The sequence below is a fragment of the Lobosporangium transversale genome (genome assembly GCF_002105155.1).
Source record: "Lobosporangium transversale strain NRRL 3116 chromosome Unknown BCR41scaffold_54, whole genome shotgun sequence".
In the NCBI taxonomy this organism is placed as follows: Eukaryota; Fungi; Mortierellomycota; class Mortierellomycetes; order Mortierellales; family Mortierellaceae; genus Lobosporangium; species Lobosporangium transversale.
This window is the reverse complement of record NW_019029032.1, coordinates 46,279-72,855: the sequence shown is the minus strand read 5'-3', so window position 1 is coordinate 72,855 and position 26,577 is coordinate 46,279. Positions and strand designations below refer to the sequence as shown.

The 26,577-nt window shown below is 42.5% G+C and overlaps 8 protein-coding genes and 2 non-coding genes across 10 annotated transcripts; 5 read left to right on the top strand and 5 right to left on the bottom strand.

The window, feature by feature from the left end:
* Positions 1-695: 695 nt before the first annotated feature.
* Positions 696-6,273, top strand: BCR41DRAFT_374718 (hypothetical protein; the record flags this gene model as incomplete). The annotated part of the gene is made up of 8 exons (XM_022026896.1): positions 696-883; positions 999-1,267; positions 1,437-1,540; positions 1,634-1,648; positions 1,766-2,650; positions 2,749-2,937; positions 3,018-3,135; positions 3,215-6,273. 8 exons carry the CDS (start codon positions 696-698, stop codon positions 6,271-6,273), a joined length of 4,827 nt encoding a protein of 1,608 aa, XP_021876750.1.
* Positions 6,274-7,266: 993 nt separating this feature from the next.
* BCR41DRAFT_t134 lies at positions 7,267-7,338 on the top strand. The gene has a single exon. It is a non-coding gene; the product is annotated as a tRNA-Pro (tRNA).
* Positions 7,339-13,552: 6,214 nt separating this feature from the next.
* BCR41DRAFT_t133 lies at positions 13,553-13,624 on the bottom strand. Its single transcript has one exon. It is a non-coding gene; the product is annotated as a tRNA-Pro (tRNA).
* An 842-nt stretch (positions 13,625-14,466) lies between these two features.
* On the bottom strand, positions 14,467-15,494 carry BCR41DRAFT_191675 (hypothetical protein). Its single transcript, XM_022019823.1, has one exon. The coding sequence runs from the start codon at positions 15,389-15,391 to the stop codon at positions 14,621-14,623; it is 771 nt and encodes a 256-aa protein (XP_021876749.1). The 5' UTR covers positions 15,392-15,494; the 3' UTR covers positions 14,467-14,620.
* Positions 15,495-15,862: 368 nt separating this feature from the next.
* On the bottom strand, positions 15,863-16,189 carry BCR41DRAFT_374716 (hypothetical protein; the record flags this gene model as incomplete). The annotated part of the gene is made up of 1 exon (XM_022026895.1): positions 15,863-16,189. One exon carries the CDS (start codon positions 16,187-16,189, stop codon positions 15,863-15,865), a length of 327 nt encoding a protein of 108 aa, XP_021876748.1.
* Positions 16,190-18,752: 2,563 nt separating this feature from the next.
* On the bottom strand, positions 18,753-19,076 carry BCR41DRAFT_281880 (hypothetical protein; the record flags this gene model as incomplete). The annotated part of the gene is made up of 1 exon (XM_022020241.1): positions 18,753-19,076. A coding segment is annotated over one exon (324 nt), but the record flags the coding sequence as incomplete, so codon positions are not given.
* A 1,348-nt stretch (positions 19,077-20,424) lies between these two features.
* BCR41DRAFT_374714 (ribonuclease CAF1) lies at positions 20,425-22,268 on the top strand (the record flags this gene model as incomplete). The annotated part of the gene is made up of 5 exons (XM_022026894.1): positions 20,425-20,799; positions 20,890-20,997; positions 21,079-21,203; positions 21,305-21,614; positions 21,738-22,268. 5 exons carry the CDS (start codon positions 20,425-20,427, stop codon positions 22,266-22,268), a joined length of 1,449 nt encoding a protein of 482 aa, XP_021876746.1.
* A 138-nt stretch (positions 22,269-22,406) lies between these two features.
* Positions 22,407-22,742, top strand: BCR41DRAFT_400832 (hypothetical protein; the record flags this gene model as incomplete). The annotated part of the gene is made up of 2 exons (XM_022029167.1): positions 22,407-22,502; positions 22,599-22,742. The coding sequence occupies 2 exons, from the start codon at positions 22,407-22,409 to the stop codon at positions 22,740-22,742; spliced, it is 240 nt and encodes a 79-aa protein (XP_021876745.1).
* Positions 22,743-22,774: 32 nt separating this feature from the next.
* BCR41DRAFT_362278 (putative zinc finger in N-recognin-domain-containing protein) lies at positions 22,775-24,787 on the bottom strand. The gene is made up of 6 exons (XM_022025700.1): positions 24,712-24,787; positions 24,563-24,598; positions 24,179-24,450; positions 23,979-24,072; positions 23,031-23,894; positions 22,775-22,917 (listed from the first exon to the last, which is right to left on the bottom strand). Exons 1-6 carry the CDS (start codon positions 24,772-24,774, stop codon positions 22,867-22,869), a joined length of 1,380 nt encoding a protein of 459 aa, XP_021876744.1. The 5' UTR covers positions 24,775-24,787; the 3' UTR covers positions 22,775-22,866.
* A 1,071-nt stretch (positions 24,788-25,858) lies between these two features.
* Positions 25,859-26,206, top strand: BCR41DRAFT_400830 (hypothetical protein; the record flags this gene model as incomplete). The annotated part of the gene is made up of 1 exon (XM_022029166.1): positions 25,859-26,206. The coding sequence occupies one exon, from the start codon at positions 25,859-25,861 to the stop codon at positions 26,204-26,206; it is 348 nt and encodes a 115-aa protein (XP_021876743.1).
* Between the last annotated feature and the right edge of the window lie 371 nt (positions 26,207-26,577).

Below are 26,577 nucleotides of genomic sequence, written 5' to 3'. Positions count from 1 at the left end.
CACCAGTTTATTCGCAAGTTTCTGTCAGTCAATCAGCCGAGCTGGGTCAGGGTATCACCTTTGTATCACAGAATGATGCACAGCAACCCCATCTCCTTCCACAAACATATACACCCAACTCAGGAGTTCAAGCTTCAGCAGCGAACCCCCCTGCAGTTGGCTCTTCAGGGGTAGGGACTAGGCAACATTTGGTTCCATCTGTTCGATCCCATGATCTTTTGGTACCTCATTGGTCGCCAGCACCAATCCAACCTTATGGCCGAAACTACGAGGTATTCTAAAAAAGGTCTTAATAAAAACGGCACTAACTTGATATTATCCCTACTAAGGAGCTGTAGTTATTTGAGCCCACCTTTCCTTCTCTTCTTCTTTTCTTCCCTTCACCCTTTGGAGAGACATAAAGATTACAGCAACCAATCTAAACCCATATGATCTACACAAAGACTTTCAAAAATGGGCAATATGTCCTGATTGCTGACCTACATTTTTCTTTGTTACTCGATCCATTCGATCTCTCCCCTGTTTAATAAGCTTTCCTTGGTTTTTTGGTGTTTTGGTGCTTTGGTTAATTAGAGCGTGTCTGCTCCTCCAATCAATATTTGTCTCCCGTGTCTGGTACAATGTTTGGGCTTTTTGTGCATCATCAATGCTTACAAGCCGATATCATGCATTGTTTACTATCATAGACAAAAAACATGTCTGAAACAGATTTTATTGCTCAGACCACTACTGCTGCAACTTCAGCATCGATATCAACAACGGTCAATCACCAAGCCTTGGCCACAAATAACTTTTATGCACGTTCACTCCATACTCCGTTTTTCCAGATGGGGTTACCACTTGCAGAAGAGGGACACTTTAGCTATAGTACTCAGGGTTCAAGGTAATAAACCATGGGGCCTGGAACATTTTTTTGAAAGGCAGAATGTTGTATTACGATGTTGGTTAATGTCATTGAGTTCATGCCCCCTTTTTTTTTATTTTTAAAATTCTTCTAGTGTACCAGCAGTGATGAATCCAGTGATGCAGCCTGTTGGTAACCTATATCTCCCTGCATTTGATGTTAAAGCCTATACATTCCGCAAGAAGTCTCGCCACTATGTAGCGGTTAAGCATAAGAATGCGCTACGAATCGAACCGATCATCTATCTTAAAACCAGTATTTTGGATCCACATCGTGAGATTGTACGCAACTGGGATTACCTCCGTTTCTCAATCCATCGATTCAAGGAGAATGCCTTTCCGAAAAAGAAGCTGAGTATGGAAGGTAAAATACCCACTTTCGTCCACCGTATAGGACACAATATAGATCCTTCTATAATGTACGTATGCCTGTCGTAATTAATATAATTAATAATACTTAATTTTCTTACTTTTCTTTATTTCTTTCTTTTTTTTTAATAATAAAAAAAAAAAAAAAAAAAAAACTAATACAGAGATGCGGACGGCAAGGATCCTGGATGTCAATATCTCGCTTGTGTCCCCTAATAACAACAATCGTCCGATTGAGGAATCATGTCCTGCTTGTGTCATGCGTATGGTAAGTCAGGAGTACTACCAACGCACTCTTTGTAGAAGTACTGCTTTGCGGTGCATATGCTGACTTTTTTTTCACGATTGTATTTACAATTAGGATGGTGAACGCAAGGTAAATAATATTACTTGGATATATGTTGTATAATGCTAATGTACTACAAAGCCATTTGGTATAACTATCATTTCATGCTATTTACGCTACGTGTCTTTTTCACCTCTGCTGTTGTAGATCATGCAGGTGCTGGCCAAGAACTTTAAAATGACGCATTTAGGCGAACCTGTCATTGATATCCGCAAAGGCCATGCGATTGTGTGTATTAAGCTGAATTGTTATTGTGATCATCACAACGAGCATGAAGGCTTTGTGGTCAGAATGCAAACAGAGCCTGAGGTGGTTCAGGTTGGAGGATCTGTTAAACTTCGCATCTGTTGCGAGGCTCGCTCAAAAGGAGGCCCCACGGAGGTTGAGGCTGAAGAGGAAGAAGGGCTTACAGATATTGATGCGCCAGTCTCCACAGGCTCACGTTCCCCCCTGCCGTTAAACGACCAGTCTGTTCAAAGTCCATCACTTAGTTATGGAAGCCAGAGCCCAGATCCCAGAACCCATCGGCAACGGCAACCTTCCTCAAACTCAAGTTCAACTGGGTCCCCTAGGTCGGTAGACGAGCGCCCTATATCATCAGTGGGAGTTGATCCCTCCACTACTACTACAAATGGAAGCGGCGGCCGAGGCCGAGGTGTTGTTGCGCCTCCAAAATTCAGGCAAATATATCCGCTAACGCCTAGCGAAGGTACATGTCTTGGTGGTACTCGTGTCACGATCCATGGCGCCAATTTTGATACAATGCAAAACCCAGCGGTATACTTTGGCAAAGTCCCAGCCGAACTTGTTACGATATCACATCATGACGTGATGGAATGTACGACGCCGCCTGCAGAAGGCTTGAAGCCGGGCATAGTAGCCGTTAGAATCGTTTCCTCAACATTCCCGCTTGGCGCTGAGAATGACAGTGTCGACTACATGTACATGGCTCCGTTAGATTACGACTTTTACAACTTGGCAGCAACCTCATTGTCGTACGCCATGTCTAACGAATACCCAAATGAAGATAGTGTAGGTTATGCGAACAAACAAATAAGTAAGAAAAAAAAAAAAAAAAAAATCTGAACCACTGGTTTTAACAGTAACATACTCTGTAAATTGTTTTCTAGCTCTCCTATATCCTCAATGCGCATGGCACTGGTATGGGGGCTGGACTAGGGCTCGCATACGGATCAGAATCATTTTCAGGAAATAATGCTGATATTGGTCTCGCATGGGCAGCTAAAGAAGACGTCGTTCTTGATTTCTTAAGAGTCATTCAGACTCTTGCTCCTGGGAGGATACTGCCGGCCTTCAAAGTAAGTATTTACTCTATATTGATGTTAGTCAGCGCATTAGTCAAAGATAACTCAATTTCTCACATTTCCCTTACCTGTAGACGGAATCAGGGTGCACTCTCCTACATCTGGCTGCATATCATGGTATGATACGACTCACAAAAGAGCTCTTGGCCATGGGGATTGACCACACTGCTCTTGATAGGAACCACAAATCTGGTAAGCTCAAAAAGAACTTTGAAACAGTCTTCCTCTTGTTTTATTGAAGAGTGTTTTTTAACCATAATATTTTATTTAGCCCTTCATTTCGCTCAGCTCTCTTCGCATGCTGAGGTCGCTCGTATTCTTTCCGAAGCAAGGATCCCACCTCGCCCAATGGTCCCGCGTCTTGGGACCGCTAGTGGTAGCAATAGCATCCGTCCTCCAACGGTAAAGGCTGTTGCCGACTTGGTCCAAAAGCACGAGACGACTTTGCGAGGGGCCGTTGTGCAGCATCAGGAGGCCAAGGCCAAAGAACTTGACCAGATGCGAGAACGGTCACTCCATATCATGGGAATACGGGGAAGGACTACTTCCACGGACATCTCAAACTTATCCATCTCAACAGATATTGACGGTGATGATATTGCAATGTTCTCTGGAGAGTCGTCCCCATCAACCAAGTCCTTTGATGGAGATGAAGAGCATATACGCTCGCCGAGCCTCTCTAGCATGCCTTCTCCGCCCCGGAAAGACAATAGTCAAAAAAGAAAAGTAGGAGATGACGAGTTGCCACAGTTGGCCTCTGGAGCTCTTAAGAGGCCTTCGAAAGAGCGGACCAACGATTTTATGACGAGTAGCTTAAGCGATGCAAGGCTGGCCTTTATTCAGAATGGAGTTAAGGAATGGGAGAGTATTAACCGATTAAAGCTGCCCAGGGACGTCTCAAAATTGACAGGACCTATACCGGAAATGGACGTACAGGTCTGGGTATGTGAATCTGCAGCCGTGTCAATGATCGTGAGTGATTCGACGGCTTCGGACGCTTCGCTACCGCCTATCCTAACTTCATCAGAATCGACCTTCACTGCTTTGGCACTATCGACTAATGGAATACACTTGTATTTGGAGCAGCAAAACGGCTCAGTAATGCGAGATTCACCTTCAAAGAAGCTCCAGCATTGGAACCTTATTGAGATTGATGCTCTGAAGTCCGTATCTAATGAGCTTGAAGATACCCTGACAATAGACATGTGTGGGTTGGTCCCGCGCCGAGGACGTGATTTATCCGGGGAGCGGCTTTCTATCAAATTTAACTCTGTTAATGGCACAGCATCTGAAGTACTGAAAGTGATTGAGGCATCGCACGGCCAGTCGAGTAACCAACAAGAAGCAGTATCACCAGCGGCATGGATTCAACTCCAGTTGAAAATCCACGGCGCCTTGTTTAACGTGAATGAAGGGGAAGTCAAGTCCACAGTGGATGATTACCTAGAGCTTAAGGACGGTATACTCACCCTGAAGGCCCCTCGGACTGCTGGGCCCAGATTTAGCCTTGGCATGATAGGCGCTGTTTTCCGCGTAGCCCAGAAACTTCAGTCATGTACACTCGTTCAGTTTGATGGCGTGCAAATTGTAGAAGATGGGTGGAGCCGGCCAGAACTGACCAAGATCCTGGAAGCTACTGTACGGTCCATGAAGGAGGTTCTTCAATGGCGCTTCAACGCATGCGGCTGGACTACAAGCACTGTGGAAGCATTCGTGAAGGGACTTGAGGGCGCGGTTGTTCCAAAGAACAAGGATAACTACCACACTCAGCAGTCCAAGAGTATATCTTTGGCAGATAATAGTTTTGGTGGCGAAGATACTGTCGGCCACCTACTGGTTGGATACTTTAGCAAGTTCAGAGGTTTTAAAGCCCTCGATTTATCAAACTGCGATATTGGGTTGGCTGGGATGGAAGCCCTTGTGAATAATCTTTCAGGATTAACTGAGCTGCGATTGCAGGGTAATTGGGCAGATGACCGTTGGTGGCAATGGATGGACGCTGTTTTGGAGAACAATCGGCAAATTCAGCTGTGTAGCATTGGTGCACCTGTCCCTTGCAGTAATCCCCTTCAGAGTGTGTTGTCGTTGGAGAGGCTTGAATCCCTTGAGAACCTCGTAGAGTTGGACTTGGCTGAAACTATTATCACGCAGCCAACGTTGGACGTACTTGAGGCACACGTGCGTCAGGGCTCCCGAAAACTACAGATGTTAAACCTATCACACTGCCAATTGAACTGGTTATCTCTTTCATCACTTTTCAAAGCCATCTGCGATGTCAATAGATCCACAAAATCCACATTGAATGTTAGTAAGAACCCGCTGTTCGACTCAGATGCAGCTATTCAAGAGTGGATAACATCAGTGGAAGCAACAAAACCCCAGGTACCATTTGGTATCCAAATGATGGATTTGATACTCTCTGACGTAAATCTTCAGCGGATCTTGGCGCCTCTCGAGCGGGCGACGTGCTTTAATGAATTAAATGTCAAAGGCCTTTACGTTACACGCCCTCGACAAGAAGCAGAGCTGCAGTCACTTCCCTATGACGAGGCCCGCGCGAAGGCTATCCCCGGTGGAGCTTCTAAGGAGAGCTGCCTTGCATTAGGTCGTATTCTAACAACCAATTCGACTCTAATCATGCTGGATGTATCAGGTAACTTTGAAAAGAGAAGGAGCGGTGCCCAGGAAGATAAGCCGATAAGTGCCTCTGGCTCTACTACCGCTCCCCCGGATTATCATTCGGTTGGCGGCTTTGGCCCCCATATCGCTTTATCGTTCCCAGCTTTGGCGAAGAACTCGAAGCTGAGGGTACTATCAATCGATCATAACAGATTTGGAGAAGAGTCCTTAGTCGAGCTTTGCGAGGCATTACGACGTAATACCACCCTGGGTATTTTCAGCTGCGACGGCAATGATGCTTTTACACCAACAGGATTGGAAACCATTGCAGAGATCTTTGCCCCGCCTCGAGTCGATGCCGTAGCAGTAAAAGCAGTAGCAACGCCAGAAAATGGGGCCTTGTCCCTCACTCTTTCTCCAGCATACAACCAATCACTTTCAATTTGGGATCTCAAGGCAGAGGAGATCTTAACGCAGATGGAGTTGCTTGCAAGAGAGGTGCAGCGACACACGGCAGAACAGTACGGGATCGAAAAGTTGCAAGCAGGCAAGGATGTCAAATTTATGGGACTTACGCCTCTGGAAGATGTGAAGAGGCAACTCCAGAATGCCGAAAGGAACAGAATTCGATATGTGGAAACACACGCACGAATCATCGAGGCTATTAAAGCCAACAACAAACAAGGCAAGGGAGCAAAGAATATGTCGTAATAATGGTTATTCGGGGAGCAACAATATTCAGAGTACATGTTAAAAATAAAAATAAAATAAGATATTATTGAGAGTGTGAGATAAGCAAATTTTTGTTTTTTTTTTTGCTTTTGTAATCGTAAAATTAGACTGACTCAAGCGAACACCGCAGAACCACTATTTTTTTTGAAAAAAAAAAAAAAAAAAAAAAAAAAAAAAAAGGACTGTCAGGGTGATAGCCATGTCCTTTTGACAAGTTCTTCGAGTGGCACGCGACTAACGTTGGCACTGTGCTAATGTTGAAGGTGGACTGGTATTTTTTTTTGGTAGTTGGGATCTAACGAGTTTATGAGGGTATAGCGAACGACTCGTCCCGTCAGTTTGCCATCGAGGTGCTTTTTTTTTTTTTTTTTTTTTTTTTTTTTTTTTTTTTGATAACAAGGAGCCTTTGGGTCATGGGATTTATTTTCTACACTCTATGAACAAAATGGTTATGAATCCATGGGAACCGAGGATTGCAGGATTTTTTTTTTTTTTTTTTTTTGATAACAAGGACCATGTAGGATTTATTTAGATGTTAGCTCTATAAATGGGTTGCCCCATTACTGGGGTCGCAAATAAAGCGGTATCCAATAATCGACCAAAGCCGCATCGTCATACTGTCACAGTACTACATCCTGTTCATAAACCACGTCAGCATTGAGTAGACTTCCTTGGTCCCAGAGGACCTGTGGCACGGCTCAACTCCCTACTTGGCCTGAACCGAGGATTGCAGGAGTATTTTTTTTTTTTCGTGTTAACAAGAACCCACAGAGGTTTTTTTTTTTTTTTTTTTTTTTGATAACAAGGACCCTCAGGGTCAACAAGAACCCACAGAGGTGACCGAGGATTGCAGGAGTAGGGGACACAACTCTTGCAGATATGGAGGGTGCAGATATAGATCGTGCTCATGTAGGAAGTATGCAGCTATTACACATATCTAGCTGTTTGAAGGGCAGCAACACAACAATTAGTGGCCTAATGGTCTAGTCGTATGATTCTCGCTTTGGGTGCGAGAGGTCCCGGGTTCAATTCCCGGTTGGGCCCATGATGTTTATTTTGCAACTCGATCTCCTCTTTTTTTGTTCCTCCCCTCTCCTCTTCCCTGTTCTTCTCTCGCTTCTCCTCCCTTGAGGAAGGAGAAAGTATCTTTTGAATGCATATTTGCTCGACCCCATACACACCTTAGTCTTACAGTCCCCCTCCTATAAACACTTACCCTTTCCTTCATTGCTCCCATAGTATAAACACAGCTCATAACGTGTATCGATAAGGCACCCTAGGCACCTCAGACTCATTCCCCAAGCGCTGCTGTCTTTGACATTTGCATAAAATAATACGTATTCAATTCATTCAATTTTCCATTTTGTTGTCTTACTATCCTGTGTCCTCATTGGACACTCTCGAGAACAAACCCATGCATTCACCGTCCCTCACCTCTCTGAATACCCTCTATACAGCTTCGTCCGTCGCCTTCACTTTTTTTACAGCCACATCCAGCTTGTGCCTGTCGAGGTGTCATATCGGGCTTCTCAAACACCATCCCCTCCATCCTCCTCTGCTGCTACTGCTACTTCGTGGCTGCTCCACAGCTTTTGAAACCATGAGCAACGCAAAGAATGGGATGCCGTTAGAACAAAGTACATTTCCACGCTTACTGAGTTCTCAAAGATCGGCGAAGTGTTATCAATCACACAAAGTTTGCTTTTTGGTGGCAATAGAGGGCTACGCATCAGAAGATGTCCGAAAAATAGATGAACAAAATCGCTACACTAAATTTTTTATGGTTGCAGACAAAGCGATCGGATAAGTGTGAATACTCACTGGAATTTTGGCTCCAAGTCATTTACATATATCGCAAGGGGATCTTCTGTTTTTTGTCAACCTCGTTCACATCCTCTCTAAACAGCCCTCTGGGTCAAAGTAGAATCCGCTCTTTATTTATTTATTTATTTTTTTTTTTAATCAACTAATTGTTTGCTACCTAACTATCTAACTAACTAACTTACCTGGCTACTATCCTAAGCTGCAAGAAACCAGACTCTTAGCCATCTTGGAAAGCACTTTTCTTTATTATCATCAAAAACACTCTCTTTCAAGATGCTGTCCGGAGCACACCACGTGGAGGCGGTCCGGCAAACCGTGTTCTTCTAGATCAGGCCTTATGGCCACGCAAACACTCGCGCGCACACACACACCCATTTACCCATTCCCATCCCCAACCCATTCACTCAGACGAAGAGCTCCACCATCACATGGTTCATTTAAGAACCAGTTTAGGTATATGCTCGTCCGAATCTTGGATATGTACTGTTGCTATACCAAAGAATGTTTCCATGTTAGTATAAGTTTACACTTATGTGTCGTTGCTATTTAAAGAGTGATTTACGTTCGTAATAATCCTTTTTTTTCTTACATTTTTTTCTTCAGGGGGCTTTTTTTAAAGGAAAAAGATATTTGTACGGCCCGTACAAATAAAAAAAATTATTTGCACAGGGGTCTTTTTTTTTTGTGGGTCTTTATTTCAGTCTTTAATACCACTACTAGGAAGCCGTCCACGACACAAGCTCGATACCCAAGCATCAAATATTGACCAGAATATTTATCTTATCAAGGTCGTACGTAGCCCAGAATAGATGTCGATATTCTTTATGCGATTCTGGGACTAAATAAAGAGTTACAAACGATTTATCTATAATTGGATATATTATGCAGCTTTACTTTGCACTTTTGTTGGTCTGGTTCCCTGATGGTTGGTGAAGTATTTTTGTATGTCACAAATGAGCTGTTTGTCAGAGATTCAAAATAAAAAAATAATAAATAACCCACTTTGACCAGACTTCCTTTCGGGTGACTGTAGAGCGGAATAAAGCGTGAAAAATATTTTGTAGATAGATAGTAAGCAGTAGAAAGGTAAGTGGGAATAAGATATGGGGTCCACACACCACACCCATGGGGTACTTATTCATTTTCTGCTAGAGGGACTTGTACCAGGTAATTACGTATCTATCTATAGGATGACAAAGGTTCGTTCTAAAAACTTCATATCAAAGATTTATCGCGTCTATGTGTGGCGCGTTATTGCCACTAATTTCTACTAGTGTTTTTTACTCTAATTTTTTTTCTAGCTAGGCCATCATAATATTGCATACTATGAAATATGCAACAGAGCACGATGAGTATCGCAGCTCCCACGGCGCTGCAACTTCCAACAGTAATAATTTCAGACCTCCCTCTACTCTAGACTCACTTTCACTTATTCCTTCGAAATAAAAAGCTAGAATCATGTAAGCTGTAGGATACATGTTGCCGCTTGTAGATGAAATAAAGACCCCGTGCAAATAATTTTTTTTTATTTGCACGGGGGGAGCAGTGTAAATAAGGTGTGTACGGGGCAGTGCAAATAAATTTTTTTAGAAGTGAAAATTTATTTGCACGGGGCCGTACAAATAACTTCATCCTTTTTAAATGTTTATTTTGACTGGAATCTCCCGGGTTTTCCTTGGTTTTGTCCTTCAGGTGGGGGCGTACAGAGTGCATCAATAAGAGGCAGCCTGGTCATCATGGCTGAGTGGGGGAGCGGCGAGCTAGTTACTAGAGCGAGGAGACGCTCTGGTTGTTTGGATGAGGCGCTCTGGCCGCTTTCGAGAGGATGGGGTTGGGCGAGTTGGCACCATTTTGCCTACGGAGGCGCCAGTTGATCGTGAAGCTGGCTCGAACTACCGCGCCCCGGTTGGTTTAGGAAAGGACCCATATCGTTCATGACATATTAGGAAAGGTAAGGTCAGAGCAAGAACGATACAGCGTGGGATGAAAGGGCTGAACACTTTAGAAGGAATGGGTATTTGAGGAGCTGCTTACGGTTTTAGCTTGTTCGAGAAAGTTGAGAGGCCGAGGGGAAAAAAAAAAGTTGACATTGAATCTTCTTATACTCGTTTCCAAAAGTACTCTCGAAGAATGAATGATAAGTGGCTCTTGAAAGTGATCAAAGGGACGAAAGCAAGTAAAAGCCATTATGCAATAGAATATACCAAGTACTTTGCTTTTTGTACGTTCAAAAGCAAACAATTATATGAATGGTAGCAAAAAAAGTCTAATATGCCTTGGTCCCTTTGCTAAGCATAAGAGAAAAAAAACGGCTTAAGGAGCTGATAGTGAATAGTAATAATATCATCCATACTCTTACAGTGGAGAAGAAAAAGTCTCCACAAACACTAAGCTCGAGTAGCTTTTGAGAAGCATATCATGGCGCTGTCAGTCAAGCTTGCTTCTTTGTTCTCTTTGTCTCTTCCCTCCAAAGGAAGGAAAATGCATATTATATTGGGTACTGTACTGTGGCAGGTTGTACCCTTAGCACATCTTAATTCCTCAGTTGACTTTTATTAGTCATACGATAATCCGTTTTTTCTGATGACCTTGAACAGTGATATTATTGCCGAGTAAATAAGTAAAGAATTAAGGAAGAAGCAGCATCTATTCAAATACAATACATGCTTTGTGTCGCAATATTAAAAGAATATGATAAAACATTATACATATGAAGATTGGTGTTTTGATGGCATTAAAATCCAAGGTTCTTATTGATCCTTTCCAATTGATGATAGTGCGCCTTAGTCCGTCTCAAAGCCAAAATCATCGATTATGCCATGCTCACCAGAGCCAAGTGGAGAGGCCCCTAATGCTCCACCACCAACTGCTCAAAAGCCACCATCATACAACCATGGCCCGCCGCCTTCGCTCTTTTCCTGTTCTCTTTAAGCAATGCTTGCTTGTAGTTCTCAATTGCTTCTGAAATGCACATTTAAGTGTAAAGGAAGGATTAGTTTCCAGCTCAAGGTAAGCCCATTTTAAGGATACTAGAAATAACATGCTATGATCTGCAACAGGTGTGTAAGCCCTTGAAGTTGGCGTTTTCAATTTTCTTCAGTAGAAGATAACAGGAAACTTGGATGGGGATGCGGTAACATTATATATTGACTCTGAGGACAAATCCTAAGTTCCGTAGCCCTGATTCCACAGCCCGCAATATATAGTAGGATATACAAACGCGGTTAATTGTTTAGATTCATGAATAAATACTACATAGGCAGAAGAATGGTATTGCTCAAGCATATAAAAACTATGAATGTTTTACTTGCAGGTCTGTGAAGGGAGCCGACCTCCCAACCATTGTTACCTCAAGCGCTTAACAGTGCTAATGAGGAAAACCCTTGGTCCTCGCTGCTGCCATGCCGAGCTTAAACTTTTTGGATCGCATTTGAGATGATATATGCTCAAGACATCCCTTACCAATATTTCAGGCACCACTCGCATCACGATCAGATACTGGGAAGCTAATGCGGTTGGCGCAGTACTGGACCTGATCTGCCCATGAGTTGATGAAAGCTAAATGGGCAAATTTGCCCGTTTTACAGTCCAAGGGTAAATTAAGTGACTAAGCGCCGAGGCCTTGGCTTTTGCGTCACTAGCTCATTTCCTTTTTTTTTTGGAATGCATAGACGGGTAGCTCATGAACAATTTAGAAGAAACCCATTAATAAAAAAAGAGTGCGTATGAAATTTCAAGCTCTTAATAACTATGCTTCTCAATACTCATGGCGCGGAAATATTCTACACTTTTAAGTGTCTAATTGATTTAATCATGTACGTATACCAGTGGTTAGAGAAACCCATCATTGAGGTCTGGCCATTTTCGGGCGTGCATAAAGTGCATTTATTTAAGGTCTATGGTTTTTTTGTAATGTCTCGTGCCATGACCGTGGTGTTACTTAGCACACAGACACGAGCCCTCACGACTTTAGTAAATAGAATCTAGAAAATGTACGTTCTCAGAAAAATAAGAAAAGAAAACTATCAAAAAAAGAATAGTTAAAAAGGCAAATAAAGATATTATTAAGAAAAAAAAAGGATTATCACGAACGTAAATCACTCTTTAAATAGCAACGACACATAAGTGTAAACTTATACTAACATGGAAACATTCTTTGGTATAGCAACAGTACATATCCAAGATTCGGACGAGCATATACCTAAACTGGTTCTTAAATGAACCATGTGATGGTGGAGCTCTTCGTCTGAGTGAATGGGTTGGGGATGGGAATGGGTAAATGGGTGTGTGTGTGCGCGCGAGTGTTTGCGTGGCCATAAGGCCTGATCTAGAAGAACACGGTTTGCCGGACCGCCTCCACGTGGTGTGCTCCGGACAGCATCTTGAAAGAGAGTGTTTTTGATGATAATAAAGAAAAGTGCTTTCCAAGATGGCTAAGAGTCTGGTTTCTTGCAGCTTAGGATAGTAGCCAGGTAAGTTAGTTAGTTAGATAGTTAGGTAGCAAACAATTAGTTGATTAAAAAAAAAAATAAATAAATAAATAAAGAGCGGATTCTACTTTGACCCAGAGGGCTGTTTAGAGAGGATGTGAACGAGGTTGACAAAAAACAGAAGATCCCCTTGCGATATATGTAAATGACTTGGAGCCAAAATTCCAGTGAGTATTCACACTTATCCGATCGCTTTGTCTGCAACCATAAAAAATTTAGTGTAGCGATTTTGTTCATCTATTTTTCGGACATCTTCTGATGCGTAGCCCTCTATTGCCACCAAAAAGCAAACTTTGTGTGATTGATAACACTTCGCCGATCTTTGAGAACTCAGTAAGCGTGGAAATGTACTTTGTTCTAACGGCATCCCATTCTTTGCGTTGCTCATGGTTTCAAAAGCTGTGGAGCAGCCACGAAGTAGCAGTAGCAGCAGAGGAGGATGGAGGGGATGGTGTTTGAGAAGCCCGATATGACACCTCGACAGGCACAAGCTGGATGTGGCTGTAAAAAAAGTGAAGGCGACGGACGAAGCTGTATAGAGGGTATTCAGAGAGGTGAGGGACGGTGAATGCATGGGTTTGTTCTCGAGAGTGTCCAATGAGGACACAGGATAGTAAGACAACAAAATGGAAAATTGAATGAATTGAATACGTATTATTTTATGCAAATGTCAAAGACAGCAGCGCTTGGGGAATGAGTCTGAGGTGCCTAGGGTGCCTTATCGATACACGTTATGAGCTGTGTTTATACTATGGGAGCAATGAAGGAAAGGGTAAGTGTTTATAGGAGGGGGACTGTAAGACTAAGGTGTGTATGGGGTCGAGCAAATATGCATTCAAAAGATACTTTCTCCTTCCTCAAGGGAGGAGAAGCGAGAGAAGAACAGGGAAGAGGAGAGGGGAGGAACAAAAAAAGAGGAGATCGAGTTGCAAAATAAACATCATGGGCCCAACCGGGAATTGAACCCGGGACCTCTCGCACCCAAAGCGAGAATCATACGACTAGACCATTAGGCCACTAATTGTTGTGTTGCTGCCCTTCAAACAGCTAGATATGTGTAATAGCTGCATACTTCCTACATGAGCACGATCTATATCTGCACCCTCCATATCTGCAAGAGTTGTGTCCCCTACTCCTGCAATCCTCGGTCACCTCTGTGGGTTCTTGTTGACCCTGAGGGTCCTTGTTATCAAAAAAAAAAAAAAAAAAAAAAACCTCTGTGGGTTCTTGTTAACACGAAAAAAAAAAAATACTCCTGCAATCCTCGGTTCAGGCCAAGTAGGGAGTTGAGCCGTGCCACAGGTCCTCTGGGACCAAGGAAGTCTACTCAATGCTGACGTGGTTTATGAACAGGATGTAGTACTGTGACAGTATGACGATGCGGCTTTGGTCGATTATTGGATACCGCTTTATTTGCGACCCCAGTAATGGGGCAACCCATTTATAGAGCTAACATCTAAATAAATCCTACATGGTCCTTGTTATCAAAAAAAAAAAAAAAAAAAAAATCCTGCAATCCTCGGTTCCCATGGATTCATAACCATTTTGTTCATAGAGTGTAGAAAATAAATCCCATGACCCAAAGGCTCCTTGTTATCAAAAAAAAAAAAAAAAAAAAAAAAAAAAAAAAAAAAAGCACCTCGATGGCAAACTGACGGGACGAGTCGTTCGCTATACCCTCATAAACTCGTTAGATCCCAACTACCAAAAAAAAATACCAGTCCACCTTCAACATTAGCACAGTGCCAACGTTAGTCGCGTGCCACTCGAAGAACTTGTCAAAAGGACATGGCTATCACCCTGACAGTCCTTTTTTTTTTTTTTTTTTTTTTTTTTTTTTTTTTCAAAAAAAATAGTGGTTCTGCGGTGTTCGCTTGAGTCAGTCTAATTTTACGATTACAAAAGCAAAAAAAAAAACAAAAATTTGCTTATCTCACACTCTCAATAATATCTTATTTTATTTTTATTTTTAACATGTACTCTGAATATTGTTGCTCCCCGAATAACCATTATTACGACATATTCTTTGCTCCCTTGCCTTGTTTGTTGTTGGCTTTAATAGCCTCGATGATTCGTGCGTGTGTTTCCACATATCGAATTCTGTTCCTTTCGGCATTCTGGAGTTGCCTCTTCACATCTTCCAGAGGCGTAAGTCCCATAAATTTGACATCCTTGCCTGCTTGCAACTTTTCGATCCCGTACTGTTCTGCCGTGTGTCGCTGCACCTCTCTTGCAAGCAACTCCATCTGCGTTAAGATCTCCTCTGCCTTGAGATCCCAAATTGAAAGTGATTGGTTGTATGCTGGAGAAAGAGTGAGGGACAAGGCCCCATTTTCTGGCGTTGCTACTGCTTTTACTGCTACGGCATCGACTCGAGGCGGGGCAAAGATCTCTGCAATGGTTTCCAATCCTGTTGGTGTAAAAGCATCATTGCCGTCGCAGCTGAAAATACCCAGGGTGGTATTACGTCGTAATGCCTCGCAAAGCTCGACTAAGGACTCTTCTCCAAATCTGTTATGATCGATTGATAGTACCCTCAGCTTCGAGTTCTTCGCCAAAGCTGGGAACGATAAAGCGATATGGGGGCCAAAGCCGCCAACCGAATGATAATCCGGGGGAGCGGTAGTAGAGCCAGAGGCACTTATCGGCTTATCTTCCTGGGCACCGCTCCTTCTCTTTTCAAAGTTACCTGATACATCCAGCATGATTAGAGTCGAATTGGTTGTTAGAATACGACCTAATGCAAGGCAGCTCTCCTTAGAAGCTCCACCGGGGATAGCCATCTCCAGACATCATGTTTGGAACTATTATATATGCTGGTCGAATAAGTTCCGATTTAATGCCTCGAGCTAGCTTGGGTCCCTGGAGGATTGTCGTGTTTCTAATGGCACTCTCCTAAGTATGTTGTTAAGAAAGATTATTTAGTCGTGTTTCTTTTTTTTCTCTTTTTTTGAACATATGTATGAAGATCGCTCTCCTTACTCTTAGGTGACCCAGTACTGGAATCATGACGAAGGCAAGAGCCAACTTGAGGTTGCTTGCCGGGGCTCTGAAATGACCGTGAGGCAATAGTAGATAGATTGCCTCATTATTTAATGCCATTTTGTTCAAATATACGGCCACCGCTAAGTAATAAGTATGGTTAATGTTAGAGGCCCGCTCAACTGATCAAGTCATTATATATTCAAGAACAGAGTCCTCCTTATCCTTACCTTGAACAACCAACTTGAAAATGCTGGTGTTGAGCCCTGCATTTAATAGGGAGTCCAATAGTCCAATCCTTTCTTCATCATATTCGCGATCTTGGCTTCATCATTGATAAAATTCTGCTCTGCAATGTTTGAAATTTCTGGTTTTTCCATGCCATACAACCTGGGAACTAAAGAGAAATATCTATTAGTGATGGAAATCAAATCACCATTCGGCGCACGAACAAAGATGGTCTGACCTGGTCGAAACACACCTCCCCAGCGGAAAATGGAATTCGCGATACCAGGAAATGCTGTAAGAAGGACAGGCATGATCACATTTGTAGTGAAAGTGTCTTCATTTCCTTCCTTTAAGCCCGTATACTTGTTCATGCTCCATAGCAGCCCAGACACTATGTGAAGCGACCTAGAATTGACGTGTTGTGCATAGGGTTGAACGCGACAAGAGCAGGTATAGGTTAGTTCGCTGCGAGGAAGCAGAAATAAGTAAATGATGGTGAGATTTAGACTTCTGCAAGTGGCGATGGAAGAAGACCTTTGACGATATGGGTTGGTAGCAGGTTACAAAGCGTCTTGACCATGAAAATAAAATTGATTTGTCTTATGAAATAAACAGTGTCATTTATGAACATTATTCCGTCTATACCTACAAGTCCATCCATCTAGCTGCTCACATACTTCAATTCAGCATAATATAATTACAGTATGTCATCACTATTCTCCTATATTTTGGTTATATCCCTTATGCAGTCTTCCTTTGGAAGTCGCTTAAGCAGCTTCTGAGTATAGTACTTTGCAAAGCCTACATAACAGTACCCAAAGCATAAGTCTAATGCGTATTTATTGATTGCGGTGAAGCCCTTCCCATTCGTCATCAACCACCAGTTTCGGGACTTTATTCCTACTTGCTTTACGACGACCTGCTCGACGTTGTCGCTTAAACATTTCTGAGCATAGCATCTTTTTACAATCCAACGCGCGGCCATCGTTGCTTTGATGTTCTTTTTTCTCTTTCCAAGGTATTTATTGTGGTGATACCTTAGTGTCGATCCCTCCATACACATCTACAGCGGATTTTAACCGTAATAGGGCTGACTTTAGGGAACTAGTGCAGTCGGTGCAGTGCCGACGTGCACTGGTGGACTATCTATGAATCCCGCCTAGCAATCTAACTTGATACTATTGCTGTTAGAGACAAAGGCTTGAGCCTATAATCAATTGGTTTTTAAAATCTTGAATGACAACCATTTTTAGATCAGTGTAGAGGTTCGGCGACATACCTCTAGCGAAAAAGGAGCCAGAATGAGATTTTGTTTTCCCTTAGGCTGGGAGAAGAAGGAATGAAAATGGCAAAAGTTAGTAGACACGCAAAGGAGAAGAGACAAGTGAATGGCGGACATGGTGCATCGTGATGATATTGCTTGATATATGGGTTTATCTGATTTTACTGATTTTTTTTCTTGGCATTTAATAGATAGTTTCTGCTAGTAGAACTGGATCTGCCCTGCCCATGAGTTGATGAAAGATAAATAGTTAAATCTTCCCAAGGGATACTTGGTGATTAAGCCAAGTACCAAGATCTTATTCTTTACGCCAGTGGTTTTTGTCTTTTTTTTTTTTTTTTTTTTTTGGAACGCATAAACGGATTGGACCCTTGGGTAATTTAAAAGAACCCCATCAATTATAATATATCAGCATTGCTAATAAAAAGAAAGAGCGCCGACTTCCTTTCGATTTATCCCTATAATCAATTATGAGTTTTACCTCACAAATCTTTCTAATTGCCTAAAGTCTCAAGTCTTATGTGTTGTCTAATTCATCATCTTTTCACTTCATAGCTCTTGTCTAAAGAATAAATGAGCTGAATATCCAAACTGTCTTCATGTTGCTGTATACAGCTTCCTTTTTATTTATTTGTTTATTTTAATTTTTATTTTTATTTTTATTTTTTATTAGGGGAGAATACTTTTTCTCACGACCTTATTATGTGCTAGACTCTTTACCATATAAACCACAGCGCAGAGTTCTATATCGCTGGGTATGATGAGTTGTTCCCAGATATATGAGCTTGAGCAGGGGACTCGTTGCCAATACGCGAGCCCTTACCAGCCACTGTAGCACCAGCCACATTAGAGGCACCGTTGACAAGGCCTACAGCAGCACCGCCCACTGCGCTCCCAACTTTCCTGAGGATCCCCATATCGGGCCATCGGCTAGGTAGCAGACCGGAGCCTTTGTTCACAGAGCTGGGAACCCGATATGTATCGATATCGAGAAATGTCCAGTTTTCAGGCTGGGTTTGACTCCGATTAGTAGGTATAGATGGATCTGAACTCCTTGACTGGAGTGAATTTGACTTGTCATAATCTGGATGCGATTGTCGGCGGTCTCTGGATGGGTGTGCTGGCCGCCGTTGACGATGGGGGTTGATAGTGGAGGATGATTCATTGGAGGGTATTGGCGTCACGGTGGAAGTGAGGCTTGCAGTAGAGGTTGTGGATCCAGGTCCAGATTCTATCCCTGCAGACACCTCACTCATAGGATTCACATTATTGGCATCCTCAAGTGCATACATCCCGTCTTCCTCTTCTTGGTCTTCATGCATAAAATAGTCATCCTCAAGCGTCTCCATATTTGCCGCCACTGCATCTTGGAGGTGAAGCCCACCCCAAACTGGCGACTCTTCCTCCCGGCGTGAGCGAATCATTGCAATTAGTTCATGAACGTTCAAATTAAAAGGCTCCTGGCCAGGACACCATAAAAGATGCTCGTTCCACTCGGAGTGCTTTTTCGAACTTGATTTTAAATCCGAGGAAATATTCTCAAAACCATGATCATCGCTTATCGGTGAGGAAGGCGAAGTTCCGTCCATGCTTTCTGTCTCTGTTACTGTTGAAGAGCGTGCCGCCATCAAAGATGCGTAATTGGTATATCTTCCCAGATTGGGCGCTTCGCAGCAGGCAAGCAGGTTTTCAAGAGTGTTGGCGACATTTTCTAGTGGAATGTGGATGCCTTGGGAGTGACAAAGGTAAGCAATATTGTAGTTGAGATAGCCCAATCCAGCAGCAAAAAGCATAAGGTTATTTTCTGATAAGAAAAGCGGTGTTCGCTTGGATCCTGCCGTTGTTGCGGCCTGGATGTAGTATCGAGACTGCCTAGTAAATGTGTCATATGGCAATTTGATCCCCAAATAACATGTTACCAGTGTCATCATATGAATGACATTCTCAATGGTTGTGTTGATTGCATCACGGTCGTAATCTATTAAGCGCAGAGGCGTCAAATGTCAACAAAGGACTAAGAAGCGCGCATAGAACACTTAACTATCCAAAATTTTGAAGTGCATACTTTCAAAGTATCCTGTAGGTAGCGGGCGACCGACAATAAGGTATTCATTCCAAGAGTCTTCCTCCAAATAGTCTCGTACGCGTAGCTTTGTTTTTCGTGATCCAGATTTTGAATTTGACGATGTTGAGGATGTTCCAACAAGAGTTGTTGTAGTCGAAAGTGTGCTCTGATTAAGATCATAGTTTGCTGAATCCCTTTTTCGCTCGGGAACGCATTTGAGGTCAAACAATGTTACGAGTTCTGCTACAAGAACTCTCCGCGAGTGAACTAGCTTTTGATGAACTGAGGCCCAGTGTTCCTTAATGTGGGAAACTGAGCTCGCAATTGCTGGCGGTCCATTCATCTTGGTAACCTGTAGCCTTGCTACAGAGAGCTTGAGTAACTCTTTTCGCTGATTCAAGGTTGTCCTTAACCGCTGCAATCTTTGCCGGTCTATGTATCCAAAAGAGGGAAAAAAAAAGTGGGTTCATTACCTTCATGGGGTGCCAAAACACTAGATCGAGCTCAATTGTGTGCGGATTTGGCTTTAATGTCTTCCAATACCTTGTTCCAATCCCTGTAGTAGTTGCCTTCGCTCTTCAGCAATGGCTGCTGCATGCTCAGCTGCCATTGCTCTCTGTGCTAGGCACATTTGATATCGTTTGATTTTTGGGCTAAGCACCTGGTTCGCCTGTGCTGCGAGTTGATCTCTCTCTGCGGCGATCACTTTTAGTTGTTCCCAGTGTTTCTGCAAGCTACGAGTAGTGTCCACGACCTCTGTTAATATCTTATTCTTTACCGCTCAAAAAAAAAAATAATTGAAAACTGTCAGGAATGGTAAGGCTGTGGAGGTGTGTGGGTAATTCGTACATACTATGAACAAACACATTGCCTGCATGTGTATGAGGTTGCACCCTGTAAATGACATATGCCGCATTGCACAGCTTCTGTTGTTGCGCTTCGTTCTTCCATCGAGCTGGATGAATAACACAGTGAGCTTAGGTTTGTATTTGTATTAAGTTGGAAAAAGTTCAGAATGAAGAAATGAAGAAATGAATAAAATGGAGAATGAAAGTTGAAGCCGCAATATATTAGCAGGTGATCTCGTGATCATAAAAGTCATTAATACTGTTTGGCAATGGTTCTATGCATCTTCCTTTTTTGAATGCTTAGCAGTCAGGGAGGCGCGGCACTTTTTTTTTTTTTTTTAAAAAAAATCAATTCCCATTCTTGTTTTTGTTACCCAACGGGCAAACATTTAGATCAATTAGAATCTTAGCATGCCTGTCACACCGCTGCCATTACCAACTTATAACCAGGTGACCAAACATAACCTGGCACACCTGCAGCCCATGATTGTTTTATTGCTAAAACAAGCGACATTCATCGCACTTGACGCAGAGTTCACAGGATTAGGTCCAAAGGCTGCCAATACACGGGCAAAAGACATCCAAGAGCGATATCAGCATCTTTGTGCGCTGGCAAAGAGTCATGCCCTGGTCGCGGTAGGCCTTTCTATCTTCGTCCAAGCAAAAGCTACCCAACCATCAACCACGGAGGGCACAGTCGAAATAGCTACAGATGCAGGTATCGGAAGCCCAGACTTGGAATGTAGATACCATGTTCACAACTTTAATTTTTCCATGCTGAGTGAGGTAGGCATAAAGTTCAATGATTAGGACAGGTGGCTTCCCTTTGTTATTTCATCAAATATTAATGTTTTTTTTATGTGTATTGTTAAGTAGAGTGACTATGCAGTGAGCCCTAAGAGTATGCTCTTCTTAGCTGAAAGTGGGTTGGATTTGAATCAGTGGATCATTGAAGGAATTCCATATACAGGTGGTAATCGATTGGTAAGCAGGAGACCGAAAAGTATTGCCAGACTCGAAGATATATGCCTGCATGATATTCAACTCATTTTTTCTGTGATCTAGACAAATGATGGCGGTCGTGGAAACCCCAATGGGATCATGAGATCTATTTTTAAACGTATCATGAATCAGCGAGTGCCAGTTGTAGTTCACAATGGGTTCTTAGATCTAATCTTTCTATATCAAAGGTATATGGATGGTTACAGACTATGGTATGGTTTACCGAAAGCTTCAGCCCTAGTGTTGATCTTTTTTTTTTTTTTTTTTTTTTTTTCATCATTGAGCTTAGCTTTTATGCCGAATTACCACCAAAGATGTCAACGTTCGTGGCGGATCTTTCAGATATGTTCCCTGGAGGGCTTTTCGATACAAAATACATCTCGGACTACATCACTAGAGAGCGTGCGAGCTTTCTAGCATTTCTCTTCCGCAAGTATGAGCGGGACAATAATCGAGCCAGGGAAGCGCGCGGATCTTCGGCTGAGCGCGTGTATTCGTCATTTGATGTTCAGCCTAGACTCTTTCTTTTGCCTGTTAAAGTGATTAGTCCGAAGACAGAACACGACAGTTCCCAAGTCGGTTATTGTGAAGATTACGCTGTAAGCAGCCCCATCACCATGTCTTTATACTCTGATGTAATGTTTATCATCATTGTAATTCATTCTAATCACCTCTTTCTCTTCCTCTCAAAAAAATAAATAAAATCTTTGGGATATATGTAGATGCATGGTGTATGCAAGAAAAATATGCGATGTGGCAAATCGCATGATCTGGATATGATCTTGGATGCAGAAGAAGAGAGGTCAACCCCCAAAAGAAGAAAGATACAAACAGAGGGATCAAACAACTCAGGGACCAATCAGGAAACCGTTGAGAATGAAGTTTCTGATGTTTCCTTGACTACTTCTCCCAAAACAGCAGAAGCATCAGTTATCGGAGCAACAGAGGCTGTATCTAGCACCGCGGAAGTTGAGCCGACTGCCACCACATCTACAGTTTCTACAGTTTCCAGTTCATCTACGAGAATACCGGATAATATGGTACAACCGAGCGAAAATTTCCACTCCGCCTACTTTGACGCGTTCATGACCGGAACTGTGTTCTCACACCAATTAAACCAACATTCAAGAGATGAGATAGTGTCCAAAGCAATGAATAGGATTTATCTGATCGGCAAGAACATTCCCCTTAGAGTCGAGAAGAGTGCGTTTGCAAAATACAGCCCAGAGCATGAGCGCCAACGGTTATTGTGATTTCTGTACAGGCATGGGCAGTCACATTCCCATTTTCCGATCGTCTAGATCTCATTGCATGTTAAAAAGTTGCACTTTTCATTTTCCACACCAATTCTAGAATCGCTTTGCAATAACAAAAAATAATACATTCTCACCATGTCAACGAAAGCAAAAATGACTTTGGGGATCACTACCCTTTGCACTATTGCCACTGTTTGGGGCGTGCATTATCAGCAAATGTCCGAAAAGGAGGTAACAATAACAACTTGTCTCCTGAGCTGAGTTGAAGAGGTAAACTAGCTACTGATCTGCAATGGCTGTCCTTTTTTTTATTTTTTTTGGTTTAAGACTATGCGTATGGGTATTGTCAAGGACGAAGAGCGTATGGCAAAGAAGAGGCGTCAAGACGATAATGTGACCGAGCTTGCGGCTCAACAAGAGCTGGAGCGACAAATGTTGGCAGAGCAGACTCTCCGGAAAGAAGAGATTTAGTTAATATCATTAAATATTATCATGTCATTGTAAATTACGCACTTTATTCAAATTATCAACGAGTATAGAACTAAGGAGGTCTGGTTCACACGCAGAAGAGTTGTATATTATATTAAAGGGGGGATTAAAAAGTATTGGGTTTATCGTCGGATGCTGCACGCTGCTCCATCTTTGCCTTGATTTTTTTTATAGAAAACGAAGATAGAAGCGCCGTACTGTCAATTGACCATCAATGAGGAACAAAAAGTAGATATAGCAACACATGTGCATAACCAGTTGGGTGCTTACCGTGAAAAAAGCTTGGATATCGTCCGCAGTGACAACTTTGCCTTGCTCAGAAAATGGTGCCAAAAAGTTTCGAATCTCATCTCGCATCTTGCGATATGCCAACATTCCATCCATCACCTGCACACGATCCATCTCGCTCAATTTCTTCATGCCACTCTCGAGCATCGATGTATCTGCTTCTTCATCATCTTCGTCCTCATAGATTGCCTCCTCGCCTAAAATAAAGGGCACATCCTCCTTTGTATAGAGCGTCATGCATGCAGTGCACTGACAGAGGATATCGCGCCATCCTTCGGTTGCAAATAAGTTCATTTCCTGGTCCGGATATGCATCCGAAGGTTGCTGATGAAGCTTGCATGCCTCTGTGTCCAACTTTTGTCTTTTGTTCTGGCTCAATTCGGTTTCTTCTGTATCCTTGCCATTTTTTGTATTCTCTTCCTGGGTTGTATCGTGCGGGCGCTTGGCATGGTTAACAACATTTGATCCTTTAGTTCCTGATTCAATAATTTCCGTCAAGGTGGTTGTAGTAGTGGAAGTAGCAGGTGTGGTCGTTGTGGTAATAGCGGAAACTATGGTTGTGTTGATGTTGGTCTCGGGGATTTTGTTAGTTGTATCCTCATCTGTTATGGAAATGATTTCATCTTCCGCTGCCTTCGTGGACTGACCACCATTTTTATCAGTCGCCTTGCCCTTTGCGTCCCCTGAGTTCTTTGAGCAATCGATCATAGTGACGGATTTTGGGTCACCATTTTTTTCGGATAAGCCAATCATAAAGAGAGGATGCTGCGCATATCTTCGAAGAAACGGATGGGCCCTTGTACATGTTCTGCAGATGAAGTCATCAAAATCGTCGTTGTGTGGAGTCTAAATGGAATTGGAAAAGGGGTAGGATGAGCACATTATGTCTTCAACCATCTTGCACTTTCTAATAGATCCAGCAATGCTTACAATGCCAATACAAGTATCATGGAACCAGTCCTCGCAAACAACGCATTGTAGCATTGTACTCTCTTCTTTCAAAGGGTCATATTGAATGTCGCACCTAATACCAAGAAAAATTCATAAATAGTCAGATGGCGGTAATTTAAGGAAAAGTTGCTATTCATGGAGAACATCAATGGGCCACTGCGATAAACGTAGATACATACCAGCAGAATTTGCCTAAATAGTTATGATTATACTTGTTCAGTTCGTTGATGGATTCAGCAGGTTTAGGATCAAGTTTGCATTTTATCGTCTTAAACTTTTCTGTTCCACAATCGCACCGAAAACCTCTCTTAGTGAAAAGTTCGACAAGGTTGTGGTTTCCGTGGCAAGAAATGCTACAAGAGTAACAAAACCCAGCCTCCTCGCCTGAATTGGGGTTGCAAGTCAAACAGGAGTAAACCGGTTGGCGAATGTATCCCATACTGTTTGAACACTGTTAAAAGGCAAATAAGGAAATAGACCTGTCAGTTCGATGCTAGCCTTAGCTGCAGCGGCGACATCAGTTGATCTCCTGAAGTCAAGTTGAACTATCCAATCCTGCTTACGATGTCAAACTTTTTGGGAAACAGCTCTCTAGCTTCCTAGATGTAGAATTGGCAACATGAAGGAGCAATGTTTTGTTCAATTAGACGATGCTTTTTTTATTATTATTATTATTATTATTATTTTATTTTATTTGTATTCTTTATGTTACCTTCTCCAGCCGTTCTTGTTCGGCAATGTATTCCGATACAGTGATAGTGTCTTGTTCAGCCATTGTGATGGTTGGTCAATGGAGGAGCCAGGGAAAATATACAATAATACAAACGTGTATCTGTCCTGACCCGCGAATAACAGTCACGTACTTTCTTTTGGTGGCGTCCATCTAAGGGCTAAATTGTCAAAATCAAGCCTTCTTATTTCTTAAGCTTCGTCTGGTTATTATGCTTTTTTTTTTTTTTTTTTTTTTTTTTTCCCCAAGCCTCGAAAGACTTCAATGGATCAAGGGATCCAAAGGCATAACCAAGGCACTGGCCTGGTAAAGGGCTCTGGAGACCCAGTATATTTGTCTTTACCCTGTCGAGACACTGGTTAATCTCATAATCTAGATCCCATACCTCATCTCCTCGAGAAAATGCCCTAGTAGAATTTTTTTGTTTTTGTTTATAGGCGCCATTTGTAGTACAGTCGAGTCTGCTTTTTTGGAGGTACTTCCTTAAGCAAACTGCCTTTAAATTTTATCCTCAATTGCTGTATTCTAAAGATTAATAGATGCTGCCACATATATTCCCTAGTCATATGATAGTCATATCAGAGATATTAAGAGGATGCAGAAAAAGCGTAAGGAGTGGCGTGCATTCCGAATATGTATCAATTTAATAAAATTTAGAGACAGTTTGCTTAAGAAAGTGTCTCCAAAGACCAGATTCGATTGTACATGTACAGCAAGTTGTTCAGCTAGTTATGATGGCGCTGATATGAGGCTTTTAAACCTGGTAGGGCTTTCTTGTATGAAATCAAATACAGTAGCCCTTCTTTACCACATGTTTACTAAATAGCAAACCCAGACAGATCCGGTGACAAGGATTGAATTCATTTTCCTTTGGGACTGGTCTGAAATCACATTTCGCCTTGATTTATAAATGCAAGGACTCTTATTTGTGAAAATTTGGATAAGTACCCACATGTTCTGCATCGTCCTTCTCCACAGCAGCGAAACACCAGTCGTTCTTCTTTTTAGGAATACTTAAGAGCATCAATATAAAAGCACGGAACATCAGGCTTGGCTTTAACTTGCAACTTGTTTAAACACAAATAATATACAACCAACAGAAAATACACCAACACCGACTTAAGAAAAAATGATCGGAAAAAAGGCCGCGATTATCGCAACTGCTGCAACCCTCGGCGCTGTTGCTGGCCCTCCTCTCGCTGTTGCAATAATCACCGGCATCGGCTTCGGCGCAGGTGGTATAGCGTCCGGGACGCTCGCCGCTGAAATTATGGCGTCGTATGGGGGGTTCGTGACAGCGGGTTCTACTTGTGCAATCTTGCAGTCCATTGGGGCAGCTGGGCTGGGGGCAGCCCAAGCAATTGCCTCTGCATTGGCGATAGGTAGCGTCGCCGCGGGGGTCGCAGCAGTAGGAGCAACAGGAGGAGCGGATGAAGATGGCCAGGAACCGGGAGAAGAGGAAACGAAGGACGAATAAAAGATTAAGAAAAAAATAATAATAATAAACAAAATTATGTGGAAGTCAAGTCAATTTTGCATTTTACAGAAGGTACTTCTGTACCAAATGTTCATGTCTCAACTGTTAGAGTGGAGTGGATACTTTTTTCTTTTATATATTTGTATACTTTCAGCCTGCTAGATGCTATTTCGGCCTTTTTTTTTTGCTTATATATTCAGCGCCAATGCCATTGCTGGTTTTTTCGGGAAAACTGAAGGAATCTAGTCAGCAACGAGTCCTCACTCCAAAAGTAATGAGAAAAGACTCTTCACTTGCTCCACGCTATGGGACGACTATCTATGTATTAGAGTCATGTAATATTAGCATAAAGGTTATTATAAACAAAATGG

Excerpts from the sequence above, each read along its gene's own strand:
- BCR41DRAFT_191675 (XM_022019823.1), bottom strand. The coding sequence starts at position 15,391 with ATGGCTATCCCCGGTGGAGCTTCTAAGGAGAGCTGCCTTGCATTAGGT.
- BCR41DRAFT_362278 (XM_022025700.1), bottom strand. The coding sequence starts at position 24,774 with ATGGCTGAACAAGACACTATCACTGTATCGGAATACATTGCCGAACAA. Across the intron at positions 24,599-24,711 it reads AACAAGAACGGCTGGAGAAG|GAAGCTAGAGAGCTGTTTCC; the intron begins GTAACATAAAGA and ends TTCTACATCTAG. Across the intron at positions 24,073-24,178 it reads TATTTAGGCAAATTCTGCTG|GTGCGACATTCAATATGACC; the intron begins GTATGTATCTAC and ends TCTTGGTATTAG.